A 20650-nucleotide genomic window follows, 5' to 3' on the forward strand; every position below is an offset into this window, starting at 1 on the left:
ACTTCCAGGCGAGCAGCCGCGTGTGTGAGGGCTCCGATTTCACAGCCCTGCTGCAGCCCGGCCCACGGCAGGACACTCGCACATGCCGCTTGTTATCCTGCCTTTTCTCAGAGCTTTGCTTTTGTCCTATCAGGGTGGACAGAGGGGGCAAGTTAGGCTTTGAAGCAACTTGACTTTGGGTGATTAATGGCAACAAGGAGGCAGTGCCTGGGAGAGGCAGCTTTGATTTATTGATGTTGCTTTGTGAGAACAAATTTATAGCTCAGGGAAGCATCTTCAGAGGGGAATATCAAGTGGTTAAAAGGTTACACACTAGCTTTGATGTCAGGGTGGCAGGACTGCACGCAGCTTTGCTTGTTTGTAGAAGACACACAGGTTACCTGCTCTGGTGGGCTGGTCCCGGCTTCTCCCTCGGCACCTGCTTCCCGAGGACCCAGTGCTTCTCGCACACTGGTGGGTGCTCAGCTGCCCCAGGAGGCACAAGGGGTGGGCACGTGTCATGGTGCCAGACCCCATGGGCCTGGTTCCCCACACAGGCCCCCCATCCCCTCAATGACCCCCTATCCGCTGCATCCGGGCTGTCGGCAGCAGGGCAGAGAGGATGCCAGGAGGAGAGATGCATTTGCTGGGGCCTGGCCCATCTTCGGGGCGGGAAGAGAATCTCGGGGATCAGCAGCACCTTCCCTGCCTGAGGTCAGAGGCCACAGAAGACATGTGGACACGGGGCTTGGCCATGACTTGGACAGGCAGCCGCAGCAAGCGTGGAAACCCCTAGAAGTCTAGAAGCTGTTGGGGAGAGGAGTGCTCAGAGCCTCATGGGCACCAGCCCACCCCTCACCTCCTCTGCCAGGCCCTGCTCCTGGAGGGCAGGACAGAACAGGCATGCTGCCCCCTCTGCCGGGCCCACCTACCAGCTGAGGCAGCACTTTCTCCAGCTGGTCCACGTCCACGCGGGCCAGGTCCTCTGCCTGGGCCTGCCGGATGCTGCGGATGGCTGCCTCTGCCGGGACACAGGAGGGAAGTGAGAGGCGGACAAGGCTAGGGGAGCTTGAGCCCCACACCACCCTGAGCCTCAGCCTCACCCATCCCCGTGCCAGCTGGCAGCTCAGAAGATGGAGGTTGTGGCCCCTGAAACACAACTTTCCAGGACACAGACCCCAGGTGCTTGTGGGAAAAATACATGTCTTGGTTTCCCCATAAAAAATGCAAAAGGCTCACGAGCCCAGGTTAGACATCAGAGGAGGCTGCCGGGGTCCCTCAGCTCACCCACAACGAAGATCTTCAGCAACTCCGCCATGAGCTGCAGTGCGTCCCCGCTGACTGCAAGGTGGAGGGGAGCAGGTTACAGGACCCCTGCCCTCTCCCTGTGCCCTGGTCAGGGGCTGCAGTTCCACCTCCCACTTCTTTCCTCACCACTTCTGACCTGGCTCATCCTCACGCAGGTGACCCCCAGCCCTCCACTCCCAGCAGCCCCCCGAATCCTGCTTGCTTCCCGACTGGTGTCACACACCTTTGGTCTTGTCATCCTTAAAGTGCAGGTGCAGCAGCTTGCTCACCAGTTCCTGGGGGGATGGAGGGGCGTCAGCGGCCCAGTCGCCCTGTTCCCACCCCTCTGCTGCAGACCCCATAGGCATTTAGTTCTGGACGGGATGGGGATGGAATTTCCAGATGGAAATGCCCTCTGCCGATGGGGCCTCCCCTAGGGTGGGGGACTAGGTGGTGGGGAGAAACCTCCCTGTGGATGCTTCCAGGACCAGAAATAAGACACAGGTGGTGGGCAGGTGGGAGCAGCCCAGGTGCCTGCCTGGTGTTCTCCGGGGCTCCAGTCCTTGTGGAATGCAGGGCAGTCTTACGGCCCCAGCCTCAGGGGCCAAAGTGCTCTCCCCTCAAGGGGCTGGTCAGGGTGGACAGGGGACAGGGGGACAGAACCCAGGCATATCTGCAGGACTTCCCGATGGACAAGGATGGGACAAGGACAGGTCCAGGCCAAGATTCCTCAAGGTGGGGGCTTAAGCCTCCAAAGGATGGTGCCACTCTGCAGAGAGAGGGACTGTGGGCGGGGAGGGGTTCTGGGATCCAGGGACTCAGGAGTTCAGCTTGAGTCATGTGGAGTGAGAAAGAAGCATGAGGCATCCAAGCAGAGTGGTCAGGTGGGCGCTGGAGCTGAGAGAAGGGTCTTCCAGGATGTTGGAGCTGGCCATGAGGATTTGGGAGGTGGCAGGATCTGGGTGAACCAAGTGAGGCTGCTGAGGGCAGGGACCAGCCAGAAGAGGCTGCAACCGAGGAGCCAGCAGAGCGCCTGGGGCGTCGGCAGGACAGCAGTGGCAGGAGCCCAGAAATGGAGTGTAGTGCAGGGAAGGTGAGCTGGGGGCCAGTCAGGCCTCCGGCCTTAGCCACGGGAGGTCGCACTACCTCGCCCAGCGCAGCTCAGCAAAGCCCAAGAGCGGAGTGGAGTGGACACACGATGGGTCCAGGCTCAGAAGGGTAAGAACTTGCCACCTGGTCACTTGGGGAAGCAGTCACTCCAGGAAGCAGCCACAGCGGACTTGTCCTCCCAGTTATAACTGCATGAGCTTGTCGCCACCTGCTGGTCATTTTTGCTGCTTACCAGGAGGGTACCACAAAAGACCCAGAAGGCTCTACTGCGCCACCTGCCCCTGGACCCACAGGAAGCACTACATCAGCCAGGCTGCTGTAGGGGAGGCTCCTGCGCCGGGCCATGGCAACATCTAGCACCAGCTGGGAGTGGTGGTTCCCTAAACAAGTGACTCGAACTCACAGAGGACAAGATGGGACCTGGGATGTGTTCAGCCTTTGCCCCACTGCATGCGGGCACCACGGCCCCTGCCTCCCTAATACCCTCAACTAGGACAGCCCTGCTCATAGGTTATGACCACAACCCCACTCTGGCCAGAGCCCTCGGGGTGAGGACTCCAGAGCTGTCCAGGTTGGCATGATGGAGGCCAAGCCCGGTGCTCCCCTCTCCAGCTGTTATGATGGGTGGATTCTCACCACCACCCTTCTAGGTCGCCTCAGGCTCAGTGACTTTCCCTTTTAGATCACGGACTCCTTCTGTGCCAGGGCAGAGCCATGATCCTGGGTGAAAAAGGAGAAGCAGCAGAAAGGGAACCAAAGAGAACTCCCCTGAGCTTCTGCAAGGCTGAAATTCCCACATGGGACAAGGAAGTGGTCACGAGGGGCTGAGCCCCTCTCTTCCTCCCCAGGTCACAAAGACCCACAGGCCCTCCTGGAGAACCTTCCTGGTATCAAGTGCTCGGTGCTTCCTAATCTTAGGGCAGAGCAATAAAATGAGACTCAGAAACCACTCACAGCCTGCAGGGTGTGGGAGCCTTCCTACCCACCCACCCACTCACCCAGAACGCCCTGGGGCGGGGGGTCCTGGAAGCAAACGGAGAGACTCTAGAGTCGGGTGGCCTGGGCTTGACGGTAGCCCTGCCTCAGTTTCCCCACTGGCAATGGGGATGGTACTAACCCATCTCCTAGGGTGGGTGAGCATTACATGGGTTAATGTATGTCAAGTGTATGTAACAGTGCCTGACTGGGCTAGGGTGTTACTAAGAAAGCACTTGGAGAGCCATACACAGACACACATCAGACAGCACAGACAAACAGACGCTGTCGGAAACGCAGTTCGGCACAGGGTTCGCGGGATATAGGACCGGCCAAAAGGCAGCTTTAGATTACACAGCCAGACTGACTGTCAGCGAGCCGGGCAGAGGGGCACTGTACGCGAAGCGGTTTAGGGAGGTGCCGTGGGATCTCTGAGCATGGGGTGGCGGGGGGAGCCGGCGGTCTCCTGAACACGAAGCGGTTTAGGGAGGTCCCGCCGGATCCCCGAGCATCAGGGCGGGGCGGAGGGCGGTGGGCCCGGGCCCTCTTTGAACCCCCTGCATTTCCGCCGCGGCGGCACTCACTCCTGCCCGGTTTCTGCAGACCCGCTCCCTCGTGCCCCAGACCAGGTTGCCTGCCTGGTCTTCTGCCACCGGCCGTGGGACCCCACCCACGGGGGGCGAAGGGCGCGCAGAGTGGGGGTTGTGGCCGGATTCTGGGAATGGGCCCACCCTGGAAGGCCCCAGCCCGCAGCGCGAGGGATGGCTCAGGGCCTGCACGTGGGTCACTCGTGGGGCCAGACCGCAGTGGCCCCGCAGCCCCTCGTCCACGGGCCGGCGACCTCCCGCTTCCCGGCCCGGCACCCCCCGTCCGCCCCTCCGGCCCTCTCACTTTCCGGAAGCTGGCGCCGGTGCCCTCCATGACCGCCGCCCGGGTGCGCGCCCTCCGAAGCCCCACCCCCGACCCCCAGCCAATCAGTTCGGAGCGCGCCCTCTGCAGCACCGCCCCGCCACTCTCGAATGGGACCCGAGCGCGCGCTGCCTCGGCTCCTCGGACTGGCGGCCCGCAGCGCGCGCCAGCCCCTTCGTCCTTATTGGCCCGCGGCGAGAGCCCCTCCTCCGCAAAGCCTCCTGGGAGTTGTAGTTCTCGGCCGCCCTTCCCGGTGCGCCCTGCTCTTCCTGGATACTGAAGCGCCGCGGCGGCCGCGTAGGCCCGCGGCGAACGAGAGGGGGTCCCCGGCGCGAGGGCTGGAGCCTGGGTCCGGGGTATGTGCGACGCCCGGACCGGCCCTATCGCGGGAGGCCCTGTCCCCGAAGGGCCCTCCTCCCCGGGCCCCTGCTCGAGCGGTCCCCAGGCCACTTCCCGCCTAGAACCAACTCCACTTGCTCGTGGTTGCTGGACTGGGAGGACTTACGGTCGTTGCGCCTCACGCTGAGCTGCCGGGCTCTCTGTGGACCCCGGGGAGAGGAGCTCCCCCCGCAGCGGCTCCCAGGGAGGCCCGTCTCTGGAGCACCGGAGGGAGCCCCGCTGGCGCCGGGGACATGGAGGAGCTCCGGCGCTCCTACAGCCGGCTGTGCAAGGAGAGCGGGGCCGAGCCCCAGGAGGGTGTCCTGCAGCAACTGCACGAGCTGCCGCGGGGCCGGCTGGACCTGGCCACACAGAGCCTGACGGTGGACACCTGCAGGGCCCTGGGCAAGCTGTTGCAGAAGGAGGCACTGCTGACCCAGCTCGTCCTGAGTGACTGCATGCTGAGCGAGGAAGGTGGGCATCCGAGGGCGGGCAGGGGCCAGGGAGCCCTGGCAACTTCAGAGTCGGGGTTGGGGTCAAGCCGTTTGCCTCAGGGCGGCCTCCTCTTGCTTTGTTGGCACCGCTGCCCCATGGCTGCACACGCCCGGTCCTCGGCAGCCTCCCTCCAGGAGAGAGCTCTTCCGTCCCACCTGATCACTTCTTTGCGAGGTTTCTCCTCTTTTGTGCTGTAGTTAAAGCAAGCAGCAGCGTCCCTTCTTAAACCTGGGATGCAGGGCAATTTCTCTTAGTAACGAGCAAGCCTTAGCGTCCCCTGACTTGGGCGTGCCTCAGTGTGCTGGTGAGCAAGAGGGTCAGCGGCCTGGCTCCACACCGGGCAGAAGCTGCAGAGTTTCAAACCTGACACGGCAATGGGACGACTCATTTTCGACATGAACCCTGACCAGTGGGGGCCACTGGGACAGTCGTCCCTCCCCTTTGTCTGGGGAGCTGACCCCAGACGGAGCCCACAGGGAAGGGCTCAGGCCACCAGAGTCAGAGAGTGACCACCCTACCCCCTTACAGGGGCCACACTGCTGCTCCAGGGGCTGTGCACCAACACCACTGTGCGGTTTCTGGATCTGAAGGTGAGTGGATGTGCACTCAGGGGTGTGCCACCTGAGCATGTGGGGCGGGGGGATGCCTGTGTCCCAGCTCTGGGGGGGGGGGGGTAGTCTGCCCAGTGGCCAGAAGCCGAGGCTGTAAATGCTCTTGCACACAGGGCTCCACCCCATTTTCCGATGGTCTCCTGCATGTGTGTGGGTGTTCTGAGGGCAGGAACAGAGTTCCAGAGTGTTCATGTGAGCACACTGATCGAGCCTGCACCAGGGGGCCCACTATGGTCAGGGAAAGCAGTATCTGAAAGGAGCCGCACCTCTGCCCAGAGCTTGCAGCCTGGCCTCGCCTACCACCTGACTAGGCCCTGTGGGGTGTGGACCTGGTGTTCAGAGCCCAGTCTGGTGGACGGGGAGTGACTGCCTGCCTCTTCCTGTCCTAGGGTAACAACCTTCGAGCCGCAGGGGCCGAGGCTCTGGGAAAACTCCTCCGACAGAGCAAGTCCATTCAGAGGTAAGGTGGCCGTCCAGCCTCGCCCCCGAGTCCCCTCTTTCTCTGCATGGTTCAGGGTTGGCCCCAGAAGACATGGTTCTGCAGCCTGAGAGAGTTCACTTCTTCAGGCCATTTGTCCATGTTTCCAGTCCCCTAGTGGGGAGTAGGCAGGTATAAGTTACTCATGTGGCTTCAGCCTTTCTGCCAGAGATCCTCAAGCCTCTGCCCCTTCTCAAGCGCCCCTCCACCCCATGGGAGCAGGGTGCTCCTTGGCGCCACGCACCTCATGTCCACCCTTCCTGCAGCCTCACCCTGGAGTGGAACAACCTGGGCACGTGGGAAGACGCCTTCGCCACCTTTTGCAGGGCGCTGGCCAGCAACGGCAGCCTGCAGCAGCTGGACCTCCGCAACAACCAGATCAGCCACAAGGGCGCAGAGGAGCTGGCCCTGGCCTTGAAGAGCAACGCCAGCCTCCAGCAGCTGGGTGAGGCTGCCTGTGCTGGCCCTCTCTCCCAGGTCCTGCACCCCATTGCTCCCTCAGCCCTCCTGCTGCTTCTTTCGTCCTCTCCTGAAAGCGGAATCGAGGGAGTATAGCGCTCTTGGGGAGGAGGGGCATGCTGAGCGGGGCTCCTGCTCTGTTGGTGACCACAGAATACTCTCCCCGCAAAAGAATACCCTCCCCAGATCTGGGCTAGGCCAGCCCTGCCAGGTGCATTCTGTCTGGTGACACGGGTTTCCTTCCAGACCTGCGCTGGAATAACATCGGCCTCCTGGGAGGCCGGGCCCTGGTGAACTGTCTCCCCAGCAACAGAACCCTGTGGAGGCTGGAGCTGGCTGGGAACAGCGTCCCTGGCGACATCCTCAGAGCTGTGGGTATGGGTATACCGGGCTGCCGGTGGCTTGCTGTGTTTGGAGCAGGGCATAAAGCTGATTCCCTCTGACAGAGGCCCAGCCACCGAGGCAGGGGTGGCTCAGGGCTCGGGGCATGTAAACGCATAATGATGGCAGCCTAAATTACAAATGGAGAGAGGGAGGGCGAGGAAGAGGGCGCCACGGGGAGGAAAGGGCAGTGAGATGGAGTAGCTACTGCCCGGAGCTGCTCTGAGCGCCACCGTGTGTGCTCAGTTGGTTCTTAGACCCAGTGAGGTGGACGGTCACCCACTTCACAGAGGAGAAAGCTGAGGCAGTGTGCCTCAAGGCCTTGCCCTGATGACTGTGCTGCTGCCTCAGGTAGCCCAGCCACAGCTGGAGAGGAGCTTCTCAGCATCTGCCCTCCCTGTCACCTGGAGTTCATGGCCGTGCGTGTGAGCCGTGTGAAAGTGGGGCCGCCCAGCCCGAGCTGCCTTTGCTGGAGCCATGGCCACTACACACTCCCTCAGTGACCCTGACACCTCGGCCTTGGGACTGGCTGAGCACTCTCCCACTCCCCATGGTTCTTTTGTCCTGCCGAGAGTGCCAGCTACCTGAGTGCCTGAACTTGGGCTGGGATCCTGCTTGGGGTCACCACCTCCTGCTGGATCTGCCTGACCTGTGACATCTCTGACTTCTTGGTTCTTGGCCCTGCCTCCGGGTCACCCTAGGATGGTGCTCACCTCTTGGGGCAGTCGAACAGCCTCCCCCCACCTCTCCCCATGTGTATGCCCCCTGCACCAGGCATCTCCTGGGCTCCTGTCCCCACTGTTGCCCAACGCCCGCCCGTGCTGAAGCTCTTCACCTCCTAGTGCACTGGGGGGTGTGCAGTTTGCTTTGTGGGGTGAGACATTGCCTTACACAGTGTGGATTCTTGGGCGACTGGCTTCCGGGTGCAGGGCTGGGCTAGCCCAAAACTGAGCAGTTCCCGTGGTGGACAGCTTGGCTCCTTCCAACAGAACAAGCCATGGACCACAACCAGGACCGGCAGACCACCTTCCGGGAGAACCAGGCCCGTGCCCATGTGCTCAGCAAGGAGATGCGGCACCTCCGGGAAGAGAAGTCCAAGCAGGTGAGGACAGCACAACCTCCGAATGCAGAGCCGCGCCCGCCCTGGCCCTGCCCCTGCTTCACGGGCGAAAGGACCCCTAGGCCCTGTGCCGGGAGCATCTTCCCTTCCTCCAGGGGCTGGAGCCTCTCCGAGCCAACACGCAGGGCAAGATGCGACCTCTTTGCTTGACTCCCCTGGCCAGTGGGCAGGCTTCCCACGGGGGCTCTGGGGCCCCTGTGCCGAAGCTGTCCTCTCTGGCTGAGGCTGAACCCTTTGTCATCCTGCTGCCTCGGTGGGTGTCTGCTGTCCTTTCTGCCTCACTGGGGGGAGCAGGCAGGCTCCAGGTCCTGACAGGGCTGTCTGGCTCTGTCCCCAGTTTCTGGACTTGATGGAGACAATTGACAAGCAGCGAGAAGAAATGGCCAGGAGCAGCAGGTGAGCCCAGCCCCAGGGCTGCAGGAGGCAGAGCTGTGGCTCAGTTGGGGTGCGAACGGTTTGGATCCTGGCTCTGGCCTTGGAGGTGACCTCACTTGAGACTTGTGACCTGCCCACGGATGAGGTCATAGCGTGTGCTCCTGAGAAAGTTGGCTGGAGGACTAGAGGCTACACAGAGCACTTCTTGGCCCAGCACCTGGGGTGTTGTAGAAGCGTGAGGAACAGCTGCTGTTACCAGGGCCAAGGGGGCCCTGGTTTGGGGTTTGGGTTTGGGTTTCTGGGACCCTCCTCTCTGCCCACAGGGCGTCAGCAGCACGTGTGGGGCAGCTTCAGGAAGCCCTGAATGAGAGGCACTCCATTATCAATGCCCTCAAGGCCAAGTAAGTGGGGGTGGAGGGGCGGCTTCAGAACACCTTAGAGCTGTGCCCACAGGGCAGAGGAGGGTGGTACAGACAAGGATCCAAGTCCCCAGTATATGAAGGAAAGATGGGAAACGGCTGGGATGGTAACCTGGGAAGGCTTCCTGGAGGAGGTGAACACTAGCTGGGGTGAAGAGTGGCTTGACAAGAGTAAGAACAGCAAGGCCTTTGCAAGGCTTGAGGTGGGGCCGGGCTGGGGCTCACAGAGGGCCTGGGGTGGGGCTGGCCCTTCCCCCCTTTGCAGGCTACAGATGGCTGAGGCCACTCTGGTGCTGTCGGAGCAGAAGGCCCAGGACCTGGGGGAGCTCCTGGCCACTGCAGAACAGGAGCAGCGGAGCCTGGTGCAGAGGCAGGCAAAGGAGCACAGGCTGGAGCAGCAGGTGGGCAGGCATGGGTCAGGCAGGGGCTGCATGGTGGCAGGGGCTGGTGGTATCCTTGCCCCTTCTCACCCCCAGGAAGCTGCAGAGCGGGAGTCTAAGCTCCTCAGAGACTTGTCGGCTGCCAACGAAAAGAACCTGCTTCTGCAAAGCCAGGTATGGGGGTGCGGGGCCAGATGCCCGAGGAAGCCTAGGGCAGGGACCACGGGGCTAGGGCTGAAGCTTCCCCCTCACGGCGCTGGCTCTCCAGGTGGACGAGTTGGAGCGGAAGGTGAAATCTCTGCAGGAGCAGCTGTTCCTGACCAGACAGGAGCTGACCAACACGTCGGCTGAGCTGAAGATGCGGGCTGTCCAGGCCGAGGGTGGGCGTGCGCAGGCCTGCCACTGAGGGGCCTGGAGACCGGAGCCCTGGGCCAGGGGAGGATGGGGAACCTTGGGAACGAGGAGACCCCCAGAGGAGTCCCACCCACGCTCTTCCTCCTGGGCTTCTAGAGCGCCTGGACCTGGAGAAGAAGAGGTCTCGACAGAGCTTGGAGGACTCAGAGCAGCTGCGTTTCAAGGAGGTGCCTCATGTGTTGTGTCACCTGGCCTCTTGCTTTCCCCGGCCTCCACCCAGGGCAGGCAGACGCTTCAGTGTGGCATGGTGTCCCCAAAGCACACCCCTGGCTGGGCTCCCTCAACAACCTTGGGCTGCTGGATGGCGGTTCTTTGCCGGCCCTGCTAGATGTCAGCCCTGCTACCTCCAGACCAGGCTCGAGAAGGGATCCCGACCGCACTAGGGCCACAGCGCAGGCTGCTGTGTGCTCCATGCCACCTGGGGTGTGGTGCTGGGATGTGCCTTCCATTGTTCCTTCCTGTGAGGCCACTTGGGGCAGCCAGTTCTTGGAAGGAACAGGGTCCCCAAGATTTACCTGCCTCCCAGGGTGGGGATCCCATAGGGAGAAGGCTGAGGAACCAGCCTGCCAGCCCCTTCCCCGCCCCACACCTGGGCAGGTGGAGCACATGACTCGCCACCTGGAAGAGAGTGAAAAGGCCATGCAAGAGAGGGTGCAGAGGCTGGAGGCTGCGAGGCTGTCCCTGGAGGAGGTGAGAACACGCTGGCTGGGCACTGGGTTCTGCCCTCCCCTGGGGTACCCCTGCTGTGGTCTCAGAGCCTCATCAGGCCCCGCTTTGGGACCCTGTGAGGCCAGAGGGACTTAGTAAGGTGGTACAGAGGCTCCTTTGGCTATGGAAACTGCCTAATGAATGAAGCCCTCAGGAGGCTGGTGGAGGGGTCATGTCCGTCTCGTCCCATTACCCCCCACCCCATGGTCAATGGCTGGGTGGGGCCAGGAGGGGTCCCTGGGCCAGGGCAGGAAGACAGGCCCAGTGAGTCACTGTCTGCGGTGCAGGAGCTGAGCCGAGTGAAGGCTGTGGCACTCAATGAGCGTGGCCAGGCTGAGGAGGAGCTCATTAAGGCCAAGAACCAAGTTCGTTTAGAGGAGGTGAGCCCATGGCCCAGCACCCACCAGGGGGCGAGGCCTGAGGGACTGGTGTGAGCTGCCCGGGAGGGCACATCCTGCGGGGCTGAAGCGGCAAGACCAGGGCTGTCTGTTGGCTCTGTAGGGGGAGACAGGGACAGGAATTCCAGGGGTACAAGGGGTGGGGAGGAGTCAGAGCAGGACAGTTGTCCTCATACCACGTCTAGTCCTCCACCAAGAGCCACCCAGCCCTGAGCTGTGGGAAGGGGTCTGGCCCATCAGTGCAACCTGTGACTGCATGGCCGAAGGTGGGGGCCAGAGGGCAGGATGGAGTTGGCCTGGGATATTGAGGAGGGGAGCCCAGGAAAGGTGCTCCCCGAAGGCTTGTTCAAGTTGAGCCCGTTCAGAACAAGATAACTAGAGCAACAGAGTGGTTTCCACGTTGCAAATAAAAGCTCCTCTCGGTCCAAGGAGGTGGGTCACTCATGTGAGCTTAGGGCCACATGTCAGAAACAGCAGGCAGGCCCTGAGCCCCCTTGTGTTCACCAGCCCCTCCTGTGCCCACAGCAGCAGCGCCTGGCTCACTTGGAGGAGAAGCTGCGGCTGCTGGCACAGGCACGGGACGAGGCTCAGAGCACCTGCCTGCAGCAGAAGCAGACGGTGGCCGATGCCCAGGCGCGAGCCAGCCAGCTCGGCCAGCAGGTGGAGGGCCTGAGGCGGCGCCTGGAGGAGCTGCAGCAGGTAGCTGGGACTTTGAGGGCTCCTAGGGGTGCCCCAGTCCCCCAGCTGCCATCTCACCCCCCATGCCTGACAGGAGCTGAGCAACAAGGACCAAGAAAGGGTGGCTGAGGTGACCAGGGTGAGAGTGGAGCTACAGGAGCAGAACGGCCGCCTGCAGGCCGAGCTGACGGCCCAGGAAGCTCTGAAGGAGAAGGCCGCGGCCCTGGAGCGCCAGCTCAAAGGTGAGCTGAGCTCCAAGCCCCCCATGCCATCTCTGTGGGGCCTTTCCTTCCTGGATCATCGAATAGGTGGCTGGGCTGGAGGGCTGAGGTGGGCCTGGTTTCAGCTCCGAGAGGTGCTGGCACGGAAAGCTGAATGTGTCTGCATGCAGGGGACCGTGAGAAAGCCCCGCACCGCCCCTCTCCGGGCCTCTGGAATGGCCCGCACCCACGGGGTGCCCAGCGCCTGCTCCTCACTGAGCTCCCTCTCCTGCAGTGATGGCGAGTGACCACCGGGAGGCGCTGCTGGACAGGGAGAGCGAGAACGCCTGTCTCCGAGAGAAGCTTCGGCTCAAGGAGGCCGAGATCACGCGGATCCGGGACGAGGAGGCCCAGAGGGCCAGCTTCCTGCAAAATGCTGTCTTGGCTTATGTGCAGGGGTCTCCCTTGAGGGCCCTGAGCCCCCAGAAGTGAAGGGAGGCAGAGACACTGCAGGAGCCGCAGGAAGGTGGCATGTGCGTGATGGCCGTGTCCCAGCCCTGCCCGTCTCTTCCTGCCAAGGGACAGGCCCTCAGGCACGGTTGGCGGCTTAGGCAGGGTCTACAGCTGGTGACTTGGAAAATCAGCACCAAGACCAACGGGCAAGTGGGACCACGGCAGCTTCCCACGGGCAGGCCTGGCTGCCCGGGCTCAGAGCCCGAAGGGCCAACAGGGCCCAAGCGGCTAGCGCCCCAGCCCCTTCCCGACTCTTCTCGTCCCCATGGCAGGGACTGATACGCCGGAGAAAATGTACCCATGATGGAAAGGAGTGTGGGGAGGGGAGCCGGAGCTCTCCCAGCTCCGGCCACGTGTCACCGCTGTGAAATGGACGGTGAACGCACACTGACCGCTGCCCAGTCTGTTTGGAAATACAAAACTTCTGCACTCTGTGATACCTTCTGGGTCCTGCCTTTCTCCCACATTAGCCTGTGCTCCCAAGCCGCAGGAGACCCGGTGCTGGAGCCAGGCGGGAAAGACCCCCCAGGGTGTGGCTGGGTCGCCCCTCCTGACAGCTGCCGGGTGGGGACAGCAGAGGCACTGCAGCAGACAGGGGCGCCCTCTGGTGACCTCAGACACCCTTTTCACCGGCCGGCTCCAGGTGGAAGGTTGGTGGTGGGGTGGGGGGCGTCTCAGCCCCTCGGTGGGCCTTGGGAGCGCTCTCCCTAGACACCACGCACATGCAGACCACCCCACGTGCGCCCGACCAGGGGGTGGGGATCGGCTGCCTGCGCTTCCCCTGCCTGTTGGCGTGGGCCACAGGGGCATCGGGGAGCCCCCGCGCACCGGGTCCTGCCCCTCACCGCAGCTGGAGCGCTCCGGGGCTCAAGGACAGGCTGGGGCTGCCCCGGGTCCCCGCCCCGCACCAGATTTCTCTGGCAGGCGCGTCGGCCCGGGTTGGGGGCGGGCCCGCGCCCCCCGCCGGCCGCGCTCGGCTGTCTCCGCGCCCGGCGCTCGGCGGCGCTCGGCTGTCTCCGTCCGCTCGGGTCTGCGCTCGGCTCCGGTCCGCGGCCGCTGCGGCGCCGGGCATTTCTCCGCAGCTGGGCTCGCGGCCGCGCCCGCCGCCCGGCCCGCGCCCATGCAGGCCATCAAGTGCGTGGTGGTCGGCGATGGGTGAGTGCGCGGCGCGGAGGCCGCGGGCCCGGCGGGGGACGCGGCGCCGGGGACCCTGTTCCGGCCGGGCGCGTGGCTCCGGGGCGCGGCCCGGTTCGGGCGGGGCGCCCTTGCCGCCCTCCGCCCGGTCCGCGCGCGCCTCGGGACCGAGCAGGGGCGGGAAGCAGCGGTGGGCCGGGGGCGCGGCGGGCGGCGGGCGGCGGGGCGCAGGCCTGCAGCCCAGGCCCACCTGATGCTGCCTGGCCTCCCAGTGGGTGGGGCCAGGCCTCTCACCTGGACTGGACCCCCAGCGGCTCCTGTCCGCCGCTGCCACCCTTCCCGGTTGCCCGGAACTCTGCTGCCCTGCCTGGGGCTCTCGCCCCAGCCCGCACAAACCGCTCTGCGGACGGAGGAGACCCGCCTGCCATGGTCCGCCTTCTCTAGCGCTAGGTCGTTGTGGTTGTGCCGGGCTGGGACCCCTGTCTCCACCCCAGGCACCCTAACTGGGCCTGTGGCTCCGTGGGAGGGAGCTGGGCAGAGGGCTGAGGCACAGGGCCTGGGACAGCATGGGGTCACCCTCTGTCCACAGCGCCGTGGGGAAGACCTGCTTGCTGATCAGCTACACGACCAACGCCTTCCCGGGAGAGTACATCCCCACTGTGTGAGTGAGCACCCTGTGGGTGGGTCCAGAGCTGGCACGTCAGAGGCCTGGGTGCTTGTGCATGGGGCTCCCGTGGGCTTTGAGGTCAGGCCCAGGTGGCCCTGGTCACCAGAGCTTCTGGGGTGGGGCCAAGCTGCCTGCAGAATTTCAGTTTTGTGCAGCCTGAGAACCCGAGATGTGGGCTGACCTTCCCCGCTCTATTCCTGCAGTTTCGACAACTACTCTGCGAATGTGATGGTGGATGGGAAGCCGGTCAACCTAGGGCTGTGGGACACTGCTGGGCAAGAGGACTACGACCGGCTGCGGCCACTCTCTTATCCCCAGACTGTAGGTGACCACAGGGCCAGCCCCAGGAGCTGGGTGGCTCGGGTGGGCCCTGAGGTCCTGATGTCAGTGACAGGGGTCATTTGGAGCCTCCTTGACCCCTCTCCTCTGGGCGCCCCCACCTTTCTCCTCAGGACGTCTTTCTGATCTGCTTCTCCCTGGTGAGCCCGGCCTCCTTTGAAAATGTTCGAGCCAAGGTAGGGCAGGGCTGGAGGGAGTCTGACTTTGGGGAGGGGTTTCCCAGAGGCCTTGCCCTGACAGGGCAGGGGTCTCTTGTGTGAAGATCTTAGACAAGCAAATTGTCCTTTAGAAGCAGAGGACATGCTTGATCTGCTAGGTGTAGGCTCTGAAGGTGGCCCTGGGGAGGATGAGAGGCAGGGGTGGAGTCAGGGGGGTGAGCAAGGCTCTCAGAGAAAGGAGGGGCCCTGACTGCGAGACCCTGATAGGTCTTGAAGCTTGCTTCCTGGCTGGGTATTTTTGTCCTTGGTCATTTCCCTACCAAATCCAGTGGCCACTCCGTGAAGCAGGAAGGGCTAAGTGTGGGTCTAGGGGCTGCGAAGAAGGGGTCCTCAGGAGCCATGGCCTGCTTTGAGCCAGGCTGGGGAAGAAGTCCCCAAGGGGTAGAGGTCAGAGCCTCTGTCCACTGCCACAGTGGTACCCAGAGGTGCGGCACCACTGCCCCCACACGCCCATCCTCCTGGTGGGCACCAAGCTGGATCTGCGTGACGACAAGGACACCATTGAGCGGCTGCGGGACAAGAAGCTGGCGCCCATCACCTACCCACAGGGCCTGGCCATGGCCCGGGAGATTGGTGAGTGGGCGTGGGGGAGCAGGGAGGTGTGCTCTTGGGGGCACAACGCTGCCCCCTGCTGGCCCCCGCCTTTGCTGATCCTGGGTCCCACCCCCTACCTCACTGCCCCCTCTCTCTCTCTGTCCTCCCCCTTGCTGACCTCCACCCTCAGTGTCCCCCCACCCTCGCTGCTCCCTCCTCACTGCCCCCTCCCTCACTGCCCCAGGCTCCGTCAAGTACCTGGAGTGCTCAGCCCTGACTCAGCGGGGCCTGAAGACAGTGTTTGACGAGGCCATCCGCGCTGTGCTCTGCCCGCCCCCCGTGAAGAAGCCGGGGAAGAAGTGCACAGTCTTCTAGAGCCGGCTTCTAGAGGAGCAGCCCCGCCCCCACCCGTGTCTGCTGTTGTGTTGAGATGTTTGGTGTCCCTAAGTCTGCTGTGGGGAAGTGATGGGGAGGGAGGAGCATGGGGACGGGACTGCCACTCCCGGGGGCGGGGCTGGGGCGATGGGGTCCGTGGGCTCTGCCTCCCCTTTCTGGGGGCCGCTCCAGCCTCCCCTGGCCCCCACGGGAGGCCGGGAGGGAGCAGGGTCTCCCTCAGGCTGCAGGGGCAGGTCCAGGGCAGCCCCAGGACGGGCTTCCCTCTGGGGGAGGTTGGGGGTTGGTTCTGTCCATGGGCCCCGGGATGGGGCGGCCCCTTCTTATTTTATACAATAAACATTCTCCAACATCTGGCTGTCTTGCTACCTGCCCCGCCTCTGTCTGCCCATCTACCATCACCCCCCAGCCACAGTGATGGGGCGGCATGGGGTGGAGGGGATGAGCTTGACCCCACACCCTGGGCAAGAGGAGAGAAGAGCTTGCTGAGCTATTTCAGGCTCCAAAGGAGCTGACCCAGAGGAAAGGGGGAGCAAGTGCGTTTAGCTCTTCTGGATGAAGCCCCTTGTGCTGCCTTTGGGTCTCTGGGAGGGGCACACACAGGGGAATCAGGTGACCTCTGCTCATGCAGCCCCCCGGTGTGGTTGGGGACAGTCTCCATCAGGTCCCATGGAGCACTATGGAGCCCGGGGCCGGGCTGGGGGACCCTGAGCTGAGTACTCAAGAAGAGAAGTCGTCAGGAGAAAGGGCATCTAGGCAGAGGGACCAGGGTGGCTAAAGGTGTGGAGGTCAGGACAAGAGTGCTGTGGAGACACACAGCCCAGCCGAAGGCAGAAGTGGGGGCACCAGGACTTCAGTGGAGGTCGCAGGGCACCACTCCAGGCAGACACGTGACCTGAAAGCCACACTCGGCTCCCTCCCTGTGGTGTGCAGAGCTGGCTCACATTGGATCGGCAGAGCCAACGGCTAAGTCTTAAGGAATTTTGCTAGCTGGTTGTTAAACAGCCATTATTAATAATTATATAAACTTAACAATTAGTTGTATTAAAAACAATTAGCAAATAAAATATATCACTTCCTAATTATTTTTGTACATATTACTATCATCTATGCTTTTGGGGTTATTTACCCCTACCTTATTTACCTGTCTGTGGTAGGGATACCATATAAAGGTGGGAGTATATACACCCTGGAAATTGGCAAATTCTACAGCTGGGGCTTGACTTAATTGTCTAGGCTGAAATTGAAGGAAAAATGCAGATTAAACTTCGATGTGTTGTGTCTGTACTCAGTCCATGATGAACAACTCAAAAAGTTGAAGAAATGTTCTTCCAGCATTTGAAAACTATCATCTGACTCAGCAGAGAAGTCACTCAGGTCATTGACAATACTGAAATGCCAACTCAGATCTCCCTATTTCACTTTTCTCTTTCTCATTAACTTCAAAGAATATCAACCAACATTCATGTCAGAATTTCAGGCACAGAGCTGGTGTTAAAAACTCCACTGCTTCCACCCCAGAGGCCTCTGGACAGGGCCAAAGGTCGTCCTTGGTCAAATTCCCCACGCTCCTTCGGACCTGGCTTTCTGGAAGGTCCCGCCTCCCAACCCCTGCCGAAGGCTTGGCGAGGTCTGAAAATCTGAGGCATAGGAGCCAGGCTGCCACCTGGTCTGGGGTGGAAGTTGAATGGGTGTCCTCCTACCTGGGACTACAGCCAGCCTTGAGCTCTATATTTTCCATCCACCTGCCAGCAACCTAGAAATCACTGTGTAGCTGGGCAGAGGAATCACATTTATTGGAGGGATGGTGGGGGCAGGGCTGGGTGTGGGTGGAGGAGGATCAGGTGGCTAGGAAACCCCCATCAACTGGCAAGGTGCAGCCCGTGGTCATGCTGCTCCGGTCACTCAGCAGGAAGAGGATGGTGTCCACCACATTCTCCACCTCTTTGGACAGGGTGGGGGTCAGGGTGTGGGTGTAGATGAAGGGGGCTGCCTTTCACCCTTCCCTACCGCCCCATAAGGGCTACAGGTGCAACTCCCAGCTGGGCTCCCACCCAACTCACCAGCAAACCTCCCAAGTGGAATGCGGTCCAGCATGGGCTTTGCCTTCTGGGGGTCACTCCAGTTGGCCCGGCCCATGGGTGTCATCACCACTGTAGGGTTCACTGCATTCACCCGGATCTGCACCGGGACACGCAGAGGGTCAGAAAGGTGGGCTGGGGTGCCCTGGGCAAGGTGAGCTGGGTGGTGGGAGGCACCTCAGCGGGGCTCACCTTGTGTGGCCCAAGCTCCAGAGCCATCACCTTGGTCAGCATGTCCATAGCACCCTTGGTGGAGCCTGTGAGGAGAGATGGCATGCCTGGAGCCTGGGCTGGCTGCAGGCTGGGCGACGGGGGGGCGGAGGCCAGGGTACAGCTTGGGCTCACGCACAGTAGACGCTGTGGTTAGTCAGTGCGCGCTGGGAGGCCTGGCTGGAGACATTCACGATGGACCCCTGGGCTCCCCGAGCTATTAAGCCCTGGGCCACGATCTGGAATTGCAAAGGGAGCATGAAGCAGAACTAGCGTCACCCATCAGTTCCCATCCTGTCCTGAGGACAGCTCACCTGAGACACCTGGATGACAGCCCGCAGGTTTATGTCGAACGACCTGGAGGCAGATGGACAGACCGGGGTCAGGGACTGGGGCTGCTGCTGCAGGGGACAGCACTTCCCCCCCAGGTTCCTTCACCCGCCAGCTCACGTGTCAATCGCCTCCTTGGTGACTTCCAGGAAGGGCTGAAGCAGTGCCACGGCGGCGTTGTTCACCAGCAGGTCCACAGGGCCCACTCCGCCCAGCGCCCGCTCAGTGGCCTCCCAGTCACCCAGGTCCACGCACACGGGCTCTATCCCGGGGCACTGTGTGTGTTGAGTGGTGGGGGTCCAGCTACCAGAGGCTCCATGCCCAAGAAGGGGCACAGCTGGGCCACTGCCACGCCAGGGAGGGGGCCTGGATCTGGGTGACCTTTAGGCTCGATCCGGGGAGGGGTTAGGGGTCCCAGAGGAGCCTTCCACCTTCTCGCGGCTGCTAAGGGCGGGGGGGGGGGGGGGGGGGGGCAGTTACCGCAGCCTCTGGGCCACTGGGCAGCTCAGGGCTTCGGGAACAAGAGCCTGGCCCCGCCTCCAGCCAGTCCACCTCCTCCCTGGGTCCTAGCGCCTCTGCCCAGGGCCTGCAAAGCAGCCAGGCGCTTCTGCCTCTCTCCAAGCCCAGGGGGCGTCACAGTTGTCTCGGCCACTCGGGCACCCACGGAGGCCCCGCGCCCTGGGAGGGGGTGTTGAGGGTCCTTGGTCTCCCCAGCGCCTGGCTCCCGCGCGTGCAGGGCCCGCTCCCGCCCGTCGCCCGCTGCGCTGGGGCAGGGCGGCGCCTACCTCGCGGACCAGGCTGTCCAGGTCGGCCCTGGTCCGGCTCACGGCCACCACCTGCACACCCGCCGCGTGCAGCGCCTGGACCGTGCTGCGCCCGATGCCTGCGGGGAGCGCGGCTCAGTGCTGGCGCCCCTCCCCGGCCGCCCCGGCCACCGCCCCCGACCGCCGGCCCACCTTTGCCCGCTCCGGTCACGAGCGCCCGGCGGCCCGCGAGCCCCAGCTCCATGGCGTTGCGGTTAGGCCCTGCGCGCCGCGACCGCCCAACTGCGAGCCCGGGATTGCACGAGGCCGCCGGGAGGGCGCGGGGCGGGGCCAGTCGCGGGGCGGAGTCCTGGCGGGGGGCGGGGACACCCACAGAGAGGCCCCGCCTGCAGGGGCGATTGGCCGAAAGCAGTGGGCGCGGCTGGGGCGGGGCAGGCGGGGTCCGCGCTGGGCCTGGGAGCCGGGTGTCTCAAACTGCCCGCTGGCGACCCAGCAACCCGGCGTGAACTGGGTCTAGCGGCTCTTAGCCGGCATTTCCTCCCTGCCAAGAAGAGGATTACGTACTAACATGGTAGTTAATACCAGAAAGAACGTGTAGCTACACGTGAAGCGGAGAACGCAATGCTAACATTTCTGTTTTTGTTTCTGAGAAGAGTTTGGCAGAAAGGATGGCAGGCGCCCCTGCCCCAGCCCTGGGGTGGCTCCTGCCTGCTCACCTGTAGTGCCCAGAGGGAAGAGTTTGATCGGCCATAGAAGCCTGAAGGAGAGGCCGTGGCGACAAAGGGCCCCTTTAGCCTCCAAGGAGTTGAGCCCAAAGTCAGCCCTGCCAGCCCGCAGGAGGCCACCAGCACTTGTAAGAACTTGGAGAGGACAGGAAGGGATAGGATCGGGGTCATCGAGGCACATGGTGGCCAGCAAGAGCGAGCTCTGCTTCCTGAGGCTTCAGGGTCAGTCACAGATGTACTTGTGCCCGCGTGCACACAGGCACCCCGGAAAAGCTGTTTTCTTCTGTGGGTCATGATGGGAAAGTCTAGGACCACTGTCCCAAGGACCTTCTGTGGCCAAGAGGAAGGAATGAGTGATTGCAGGGCCTTGGGATCACTGGAGCTTTGGGCCCAGATAGGGGGCTGTGACAGGCTCGATGTGAGCAGAGGCAGCAGGAGGCATAGGTTTGAGAAGCCCCTGAAGGATGGCCAAATGAGTCGTCCCCTGGTGGCCCCGAGGTGCAGCTCACAACCCCTGGCCGCCCAGCAAACCCTGCCTTCTGCTCCTGACCTTGGACCCTGCCTGCCAGAGGCCAAGCAAGGGACAGCCTCCAGCCTGTCCCTCCTGAAAGGCACATCTGTTTAGGTCCCTTCGGTGGCTTTCCCTTGCCCCGAGAATGTATCCAAATCCTTTCACTTGTCCTGTGGTCATCAGTGGGCGGCAGGCATGCCCCGAGCCAGCCTCGGCCAAAACATTGCTCTGAGAGGCCCTGCGGGCTGGCAGGAAGTGCTCTCGGCATTCCCCACCCCGCTCCACGCCCTGTGCTCTCCTGTCTAGCAGTACCACTGCCCGGAGGGCCCCAACCCAACCCCTCAGCCCCTGCCCGCCTGCCCAGGGTTGGACACTGAGCTAGTCCAGCTGACTGACCAGCCACCTCAGCCCTCATAACACCCACACCCTGGCCTCCAAGATGGCACATACCACGTGGGGACCCGACCCAGGCAAGCA

General features: G+C 62.9%; 4 protein-coding genes across 16 annotated transcripts; 2 read left to right on the forward strand and 2 right to left on the reverse strand.

Moving 5' to 3' along the window:
- Positions 1-208: 208 nt before the first annotated feature.
- Positions 209-4413, reverse strand: CENPX (centromere protein X). The gene is made up of 5 exons (XM_014864589.3): positions 4243-4413; positions 1511-1562; positions 1267-1320; positions 912-1000; positions 209-786 (listed from the first exon to the last, which is right to left on the reverse strand). Exons 1-5 carry the CDS (start codon positions 4270-4272, stop codon positions 772-774), a joined length of 240 nt encoding a protein of 79 aa, XP_014720075.1. The 5' UTR covers positions 4273-4413; the 3' UTR covers positions 209-771.
- Positions 4414-4490: 77 nt separating this feature from the next.
- Positions 4491-12704, forward strand: LRRC45 (leucine rich repeat containing 45). Of its 11 annotated transcripts, none has more exons than XM_070483850.1 (17): positions 4491-5112; positions 5662-5723; positions 6134-6204; positions 6489-6667; positions 6928-7056; positions 8052-8164; positions 8520-8578; positions 8881-8958; positions 9242-9377; positions 9453-9530; positions 9625-9736; positions 9867-9937; positions 10368-10460; positions 10766-10858; positions 11405-11575; positions 11649-11796; positions 12050-12704. In XM_070483850.1, exons 1-17 carry the CDS (start codon positions 4893-4895, stop codon positions 12244-12246), a joined length of 2010 nt encoding a protein of 669 aa, XP_070339951.1. In that variant the 5' UTR covers positions 4491-4892; the 3' UTR covers positions 12247-12704. The 11 variants fall into 11 exon arrangements, with proteins under 11 accessions (XP_070339951.1, XP_014720115.1, XP_070339952.1 ...); XM_014864629.3 differs by having other exon boundaries at positions 4498-5112; positions 11402-11575; XM_070483851.1 differs by having other exon boundaries at positions 4510-5112; positions 6549-6667; positions 11402-11575.
- On the forward strand, positions 12701-15924 carry RAC3 (Rac family small GTPase 3). Of its 3 annotated transcripts, none has more exons than XM_044744751.2 (6): positions 12701-13422; positions 13991-14062; positions 14272-14389; positions 14521-14583; positions 15039-15202; positions 15404-15613. In XM_044744751.2, the coding sequence occupies exons 1-6, from the start codon at positions 13388-13390 to the stop codon at positions 15462-15464; spliced, it is 513 nt and encodes a 170-aa protein (XP_044600686.1). In that variant the 5' UTR covers positions 12701-13387; the 3' UTR covers positions 15465-15613. The 3 variants fall into 3 exon arrangements, with proteins under 3 accessions (XP_044600686.1, XP_070339959.1, XP_044600684.1); XM_044744749.2 differs by having other exon boundaries at positions 12715-13422; positions 15039-15198; positions 15404-15924; XM_070483858.1 differs by lacking the exon at positions 13991-14062 and having other exon boundaries at positions 12708-13422; positions 15039-15198; positions 15404-15924.
- Positions 15925-17327: 1403 nt separating this feature from the next.
- LOC106846098 (L-xylulose reductase) lies at positions 17328-19287 on the reverse strand. The gene is made up of 8 exons (XM_014864685.3): positions 19130-19287; positions 18959-19056; positions 18294-18448; positions 18158-18200; positions 17983-18082; positions 17826-17890; positions 17616-17733; positions 17328-17496 (listed from the first exon to the last, which is right to left on the reverse strand). Exons 1-8 carry the CDS (start codon positions 19179-19181, stop codon positions 17393-17395), a joined length of 735 nt encoding a protein of 244 aa, XP_014720171.1. The 5' UTR covers positions 19182-19287; the 3' UTR covers positions 17328-17392.
- Between the last annotated feature and the right edge of the window lie 1363 nt (positions 19288-20650).

The sequence above is a fragment of the Equus asinus genome, chromosome 13 (assembly GCF_041296235.1).
Source record: "Equus asinus isolate D_3611 breed Donkey chromosome 13, EquAss-T2T_v2, whole genome shotgun sequence".
Lineage (NCBI taxonomy): Eukaryota > Metazoa > Chordata > Mammalia > Perissodactyla > Equidae > Equus > Equus asinus.

Coding starts and splice junctions, on each gene's coding strand:
- LRRC45 (XM_044744740.2), top strand. CDS start 4,893: ATGGAGGAGCTCCGGCGCTCCTACAGCCGGCTGTGCAAGGAGAGCGGG. Junction 6,205..6,488: donor CAGAGCAAGTCCATTCAGAG/GTAAGGTGGCCG, acceptor CCCTTCCTGCAG/CCTCACCCTGGAGTGGAACA. Junction 6,668..6,927: donor CGCCAGCCTCCAGCAGCTGG/GTGAGGCTGCCT, acceptor GTTTCCTTCCAG/ACCTGCGCTGGAATAACATC.
- CENPX (XM_014864589.3), bottom strand. CDS start 4,272: ATGGAGGGCACCGGCGCCAGCTTCCGGAAA. Junction 1,321..1,510: donor TAAGGATGACAAGACCAAAG/GTGTGTGACACC, acceptor TCCACCTTGCAG/TCAGCGGGGACGCACTGCAG. Junction 1,001..1,266: donor GCTGAAGATCTTCGTTGTGG/GTGAGCTGAGGG, acceptor GTGTCCCGGCAG/AGGCAGCCATCCGCAGCATC.
- LOC106846098 (XM_014864685.3), bottom strand. CDS start 19,181: ATGGAGCTGGGGCTCGCGGGCCGCCGGGCGCTCGTGACCGGAGCGGGC. Junction 18,449..18,958: donor TGGACAGCCTGGTCCGCGAG/GTAGGCGCCGCC, acceptor CAACACACACAG/TGCCCCGGGATAGAGCCCGT. Junction 18,201..18,293: donor ACCAAGGAGGCGATTGACAC/GTGAGCTGGCGG, acceptor ATCTGCCTCCAG/GTCGTTCGACATAAACCTGC.
- RAC3 (XM_044744749.2), top strand. CDS start 13,388: ATGCAGGCCATCAAGTGCGTGGTGGTCGGCGATGG. Junction 14,063..14,271: donor GGAGAGTACATCCCCACTGT/GTGAGTGAGCAC, acceptor CTATTCCTGCAG/TTTCGACAACTACTCTGCGA. Junction 15,199..15,403: donor GGCCATGGCCCGGGAGATTG/GTGAGTGGGCGT, acceptor TCACTGCCCCAG/GCTCCGTCAAGTACCTGGAG.